At 40.0% G+C, this 6,722-nt stretch overlaps 1 protein-coding gene across 2 annotated transcripts in view; it reads left to right on the forward strand.

Annotated features, from left to right (window-relative positions):
* Nucleotides 1–3,710, forward strand: part of Osmr (oncostatin M receptor) — a 56,795-nt gene extending 53,085 nt beyond the window's left edge. For both annotated transcript variants that reach the window (XM_059276611.1, XM_059276610.1), the window contains exons 16-18: nt 1,725–1,806; nt 2,241–2,313; nt 3,052–3,710. In XM_059276611.1, the coding sequence (XP_059132594.1) occupies nt 1,725–1,806; nt 2,241–2,313; nt 3,052–3,609 (713 nt within the window). In that variant the 3' untranslated portion in view covers nt 3,610–3,710. The remainder of the gene's footprint in view (nt 1–1,724; nt 1,807–2,240; nt 2,314–3,051) is intronic.
* Nucleotides 3,711–6,722: the final 3,012 nt, after the last annotated feature.

Raw genomic sequence — 6,722 nt, forward strand, 5'->3', positions numbered from 1 at the left:
CATTTGCTTAGGAGTTTGTTTATACATAGCTGAGTGATTGATTAGTTGAATTACAAGCAACCAAAACAAGCAAAGTATTTTAAAACATAGTAGTGTTTGATTCATTTGAGAAATGAAGCAGAATTATTAAAGGCGGTTAAGATGGACGCGGATACTCTAATGTAGGACTAACTAGAAGTCTTGTCTCCATGTCCAGTCTGCAGCCCACAAATCACATGTGTAGTTGGTTGTTTTTTACTCTTTGGGGAGCCCACCACCCAGCTCCCAAATAAATACACTGAGACTTATTCTTACTTATGAATGCCTGGCCTTAGCTTGGCTTGTTTCTAGCCAGCCTTGCTAACTTAAATTATCACGTCTACCTTTTGCCTCTGGGCTTTTACTTTCTTTATTCTTTATCTCTTTCTTTTCTTCTTATTCTGTGGCTGGCTGTTGCTGTGTGGCTGGCCCCTGGTGTTCTCTCCCTCTCCTTTTCTCATTTCTCCCTTTCTTTTCTCTTTGGAGCCTAGATTTCTCCTATTTATCTCTCTGCCTTCCAGCCCCGCCTATCCCTCTCTTGCCTTGCTATTGGCTATTTAGCTCTTTAACAGACCATCAGGAGTTTTAGGCAGGCACAGTAACACAGCTTCACAGAGTTAAACAAATGCAACATAAAAAAATGCAACACATCTTTGCATCATTAAACTAATATTCCACAGCATAAACAAATGTAACACATCTTAAGTATTCCACAACACACACATGTGGCCCAATTTACTTAAAATATTATGACATTTTAATGTGGTTTTTTTTTTTTGGTAACTCCAAAAAAGTAATTCCTGAGTGTGAACTTTGTAGGTGACAATGTTGTCACAATATCAAGAGGTAGAACTCCTGAACCTAGCCAGTTTTTAATGTCTGATAAGCAACCGTGAAACCTCAGTGGCAAACAAGTGTTTGTCTTCTGATCAGGGGTCCCACATGAGCATGATTTGACTGACTGGGCCACCCTGACCTCCAGGCTTGGGTCTGATGCAGGTGTATTTCACATAAAGTCACTTGCACTCTTATTAAAGGGCAGCAGTATACTGAGCAAACTTTTCATGGTGGATGAAAGAGGATGAATAGGTAGCATAATGAAGCCCTTACTTAAACCACAGCTATGATTCATTCATCATCATACTGGCCAAACTCAGGCATGTGGTCAAGCTCCCAGGCAAGAGGCAGGAAGGTACTCCCACCTACCACAGAGCTAGGGTGGGGAGTGAGGAACTGGGCAATTATGCTCTATTCTGTCAGACTTAATGAGTTGGAACTATGGAATGTTGGCTCACAGCAAAAGGCTCCCTGCATTGCTTGGTGTCCCATATGGCCCAGGCTGGCCTTGAACTTGCTATGTAGTGGAAGATGACCTTGAACTCCTGGAGTTAGGAGTGTTAAAGGCATGTACCACCATACCCAGCTTAGTTGGTGTTTTCTCTTCTGAGTCAGGCAGAAGCCAGAATGAACTTTCCCTGTAAGTTTCATCCAGTTAAATTTCTATAAATCTAATAAATAAGACCTATTTATTTGTGAGAAGTGATTTTTCAGAATTAAACTCATTTAAAAACTTATACTGAGTCTTGCATAAATATATATATTTGAAGAACTGTAAGCATGGAAAATTCTTCACCACCATCACCTTTTATCCTTTCAAGGAGGCCAATGCATATATGAAAATAATTCCTTTCCTTTTTCCTCTTTAGCCCACATGCTACTGCAGATCTTATTACCCATGACTTTCTGTGTCTTGCTCATCATCATTGCGTGCTACTGGAAAAGCCAGTGGTAAGTGCAGAGGAAGCCTTTATCCAAGAGTTAGAAACAAACCGTGGGACAGAAATGATATGGAATAATATGGGGAAAGAATGCTGGAAAGGCAAAGGTTAAAGAAATGTAAGTGAGCATATGTCATTCAGTTGACAATTTTGCCTTCTGGGTCAATAGATGGGGAAAAGAACCATTTCAAAAGTTGCTCCATGGCCACAGCTACTATTTATGCTACCTTATGCTTGGCAGTGTTCCACATGCTTTATATAGAAAGAGCTAGAGTGCCTGCAATAATACTGTTAAGTACTGTAGTTATCTTCATGGATCCCATGATTTGGGTATTAAAGTAAGGAAGAATTAAGTCATTTGCTTCACAGAGGATACTGCAGAGCTCTCACTTCTAACTATTCTACTGAACTGTGCATTCAGTCTGAATTTCACTGTCCTTCCAGGGTGAAGGAGAAGTGCTACCCTGACATTCCAAATCCATACAAGAGCAGCATCCTGTCACTGATAAAATCCAAGGTAAATGTGGGGATGTGGTATGTGTAACATGTGAAGGACTGATCGAGCCCGGCATTGTGGTACATGCCTGCAATCCCTACCTTTGAGAGATAAAGAGTAAAGGGATCTTTACTGAGTTTGAGGCTAGTCTGGTCTATAAAGTTAGTCCTAAGCCTCCATGCTACATAGTTCTCTCTCAAAAAACCCAAAGTGTGTGTGTGTGTGTGTGTGTGTGAGAGAGAGAGAGAGAGAGAGAGAGAGAGAGACAGAGAGACAGAGACAGAGACAGAGACAGAGACAGAAAAGGCCTGATTTTGGTTCAAGTTCATTGATCAAGTTTTCTTAGACCTCTTCAGGAAAAGACAATAAATTAGAGGCACAAATAAGGCCATGGGACAGGCAATTGGATGAACTAGGGTACGGCTCAGTGGCAGAGTGCTTGCTTGTCTAGCATGAGTAAGGCCCAGTTTGGATCCCAACATAGCCAAACAAACAAAGGTGATTGCATCTTTCTCATCGTGGGCTACTAGAAAAGTCAGTGGTGAGACAGGAAGGCTTTCTCCAATGGGGAGTCAGACAAGAACTCCTAAGACAAAAATGCTCTGTTCTGTCCTGGTGAATCATCTGGCTTTTGTCACAACCTTCAAGTTAACACGTGGCCAGGAAGGAATGGGGAGCTCTCAGTGCACACTACATACACAATGCACTTGGATACTCCTACATATGCATTTATATTATGTATATTTGATTCCTTTGCAGAAGAACCCCCACTTAATAATGAACGTCAAAGACTGCATTCCAGATGTCCTTGAAGTTATAAACAAGGTAGAAGGCCCCAAGACACAGTGTGTAGGCTCTGGGAAACCACACGCTGAAGATGTATCCATTAAGCCTCCCTCCGTGCCAATAGAAAGCGGTTCCTCTGGCCCTGTGCCCTGTGTCTTCTTTGAGAATTTTACTTATGATCAGTCAGCTTTTGACTCTGGTTCCCACGGGCTCGTTTCAGGACCCCTAAAAGACATACCACATCAACTTGGACTATTGACCCCACCTGACAAGTTACTAAATGTTCTAGGAAAAGACTACATGAAGTCCCTGGCGGAAAGCCCGACTGAAGAAACTAGCTTGATTTATGTGTCTCAGCTGGCTTCACCCATGTGTGGAGACAAGGACAGTCTTGCCACAAATCCACCCATGCCAGTGCACTGTTCAGAGTATAAAATGCAAATGGCAGTCCCAGGGAGCCTCGCACCACCTGCTCTGAGTGAGAATAACAGCCTGACCTCAATGATCCTTTTAGGTCAAGGTGAACAGTAATGTTAACTAGCAGCAAGCCGGTTCATACACTACAGGCACTTTTGGGGATATGGCTGGTACCATGCCAACACAACGTGCCCTGGCCCTTGATTCCAGGAGCATCCACTGCTGACAGACTAAAGACTAAAGACCAGAGCTATGCAACTTGGCATTTGCCCTGAAGGCTTACTTAGAAATGGCGCATGCTGACCTTGTTATTATTTGTTCCAGGCTCACCCTTGTCACAGAACCCCTGACCTTGACATAGGATATTCATCAGCGATTTCACAAACCCTATCTACTCAGGACTGCACAAAGTGGCTGTGTCCTAGGATTTCGGTTTGCAGTGAGAAAACATCTTCATGTAAACTTGACCTAATCTTTAATATGTTAAGGGTAAAGCCATTGGATCAAATGTTTTGATTAACGCCACAAGAGATTTATTACTCCTATTGTGTAGACTTATCACATTTAATTGAAAGGTTACAAACTAGATTTTGGTCTTACCTTGAAATGAGAATTTGTAGTCACTGATAAAGTAAAAAAAAACTTCTCTTGGTGTCTACACTGAACCAACCCAACAGGTAAGATGTAGGAATGGGACAGGAATAGTCTTCACAGGACTCCTGCCATCTAGCTTACTATAGTAAAACAGGATTGCAAAAAGCTCCAGACTTGGGATCCAGGTGACAGTAGCCTGTTCAGTAGACTTCAGTCTTCCTCGATTTTTGACTACCTCAGAATAGAAAACAGGACATTTCATTGAGTGGTTCCTTTCGCATTCATTGCCCCCATCCCAAGCTGTATCTAAATAACCTATTTCCACACATAGTCTGGTTCAAGAGAATTCTCACTCACATTCCTATCATGCTAAAGTAATAAAGCCTCAGGACTCGATACAATTTAGCTCTAACTTTAAAATGTTCCATGGAGTTAGAAATTAGTTTGGCATTAGCCCCAAAGTATGTCTTTTAAGATAACATCAAAATCCAACCACCTCCAGGAAAAAAATATTCAGAAAAAAAAATGTCTGTACCAAGTCATAGATTCCTTGTTATTCTTTAAATACAGTATTAACAATTTCCATAGCACTCACATGCATCAGGTATTAGGACATGGCACACAATACCCACTATACACACTATTATTTTTAGGTAAGGCCTGAACTCCCATGGAGCTTGGTAGCAGCATAACTCCTGTAAACAATCTCTGGAAGATGCTCTATGGTAGCCGGACAAACATAGGTGATCAATTCATCACTTTCTTCCTCCTGATGTTTGTCACTTTGTAAAATAAGATCGAGAGGGTCCCTTTGTCTTGTCTGTTGTGAGTGCGGTGGGAATGATGACTTTGTGCACATGCATGGCTGTTACCAATACTATAGCGATAGCCATATGGCATGTAGCCTTAGAACATAGCAACACCAATCAAAAATGTTCTGTTAAAGGTCCCAGTCTTTTCTTTACATATAACCAAGCCTTTTGATAGAGAAAATGGTTCTGCCCTAACCTAGTACCAGGCACTATCGTGAAGAGTCTACTTGGAGATGACTTTGGTCAGTACTGCCAATACTGTTTATGTTTTTCTGTCAATGTATTTCTCACTGGAAACTTGTACCCAGAAATGTTAATGACATTGATTTGTAAATGTTTTCTTTCATTTCAGGCTTGTTTAAAAGATAATCCACAAAATATAAATAAAAAAAAAACCATTATTTTTGCTGTTTCAATAAAGGCCAATTTGAAACATTTCACAATCACATTGTTTTAATTCCCTCAACAGAATGAAAACTTAAGTTATTGAGTGTAGCCAATAAATCACCTCACAAATTTAACAGAAATGTAAATTTCTAGGTACCCCTTCAAGCTAAAAAGGGTCTCTTCAGCACTAACTTGCAATCTACACATCTCATCAGTTCCTGGACAGACTCACGTGCTTGAAGGTGCCTTCTTTCCCTCTCGTGGTCCCCTTCTTATGTTCCTGTGACAGTCCTTACTCCAACACTAAACTCCAAACGTAACTAAACCTACATGTTGAAGGAAAGGTGATATTTTGCCGAGTCTGGTTTATTTCATGTACTATAATGATCTGCAGTCCCATCCACTTTCCTGCAAATGTCTTATACTCTTTAGAGCTGAATAAATTCCACTGTGATCAAGTCCCATTTTTTTTTTAATCCATATCTGTTGATGGTTCTTGGCTAGTTTCCTAGCTTAGCTATTGTTAACAGGGCAGCAATGAACATGGATGTGCAAATACTGTGCTATGCTGATTTAAGAGTCCTCCAGGTGTACACGCAGAAGTGGTAAAGCTGGGTCATATGGCAGGTCTATTTTTAATTTAAGGAACCACCACACTGACATTCATAGTAGCTGTACCGATTTACATTTTCACTAATAGTGCGAAAGATTTTGTATCCTGTTCCTCTTCCCCCTCATCCTCATCAACGTGTTTTTCTTTCTTGATAGCAGGAATTTGCCTGGCCTGAGATGGCATCTCAAAGCTTTTTAATTCGCCTTGTACTGATGGCTAACGTTACTGTACCCTTTTTCAGGTAGTTTTTTCCTCCTCTAGAAATGTCTGTCTACTCAGATCATCAGCCCATTTATTGACTAGATGATTAAATTTTTGAAGTTCCTTATATACTCTAGATATTAACCTCAAAAGACTCCAGGAGAAAATTCTTAGATCTGATAAACACATTCAGCAAGTTATGGGAATCAAAATCAACATCTAAAAATCCAGCAGCTTTTCTATATTCCAATAATGAACTAGTAGAGTAAGAAATCAGAAAAAAAAAAACCCTTTCATAACTAACTTTTAAAACTTCTCAAAATAAACATAACCAAGGGAGTAAAAGATCTCTAAAACATGTAATTGAAGATATAGAAAAGAGAAAGACCTGTCATTATCCTGGATCAGAAGACTGTAAAAATGGCCGTTAGTAAATGTGATTACACATTCAGTAGAATTCTCATCAAAATTCAAACTACATTCTTCATAGAACCAGAATAAAATAATCCTAAAATTCATATGGAAGTAAAAAAGATTGAATACCCAAAGCAAGTCTTAGCTGAAGCTATCACAATATGTGACCATAAACTATTATATACTCAGAGCCAAATAAACAAAAA

This window comes from Peromyscus eremicus, chromosome 11, assembly GCF_949786415.1.
Source record: "Peromyscus eremicus chromosome 11, PerEre_H2_v1, whole genome shotgun sequence".
Lineage (NCBI taxonomy): Eukaryota > Metazoa > Chordata > Mammalia > Rodentia > Cricetidae > Peromyscus > Peromyscus eremicus.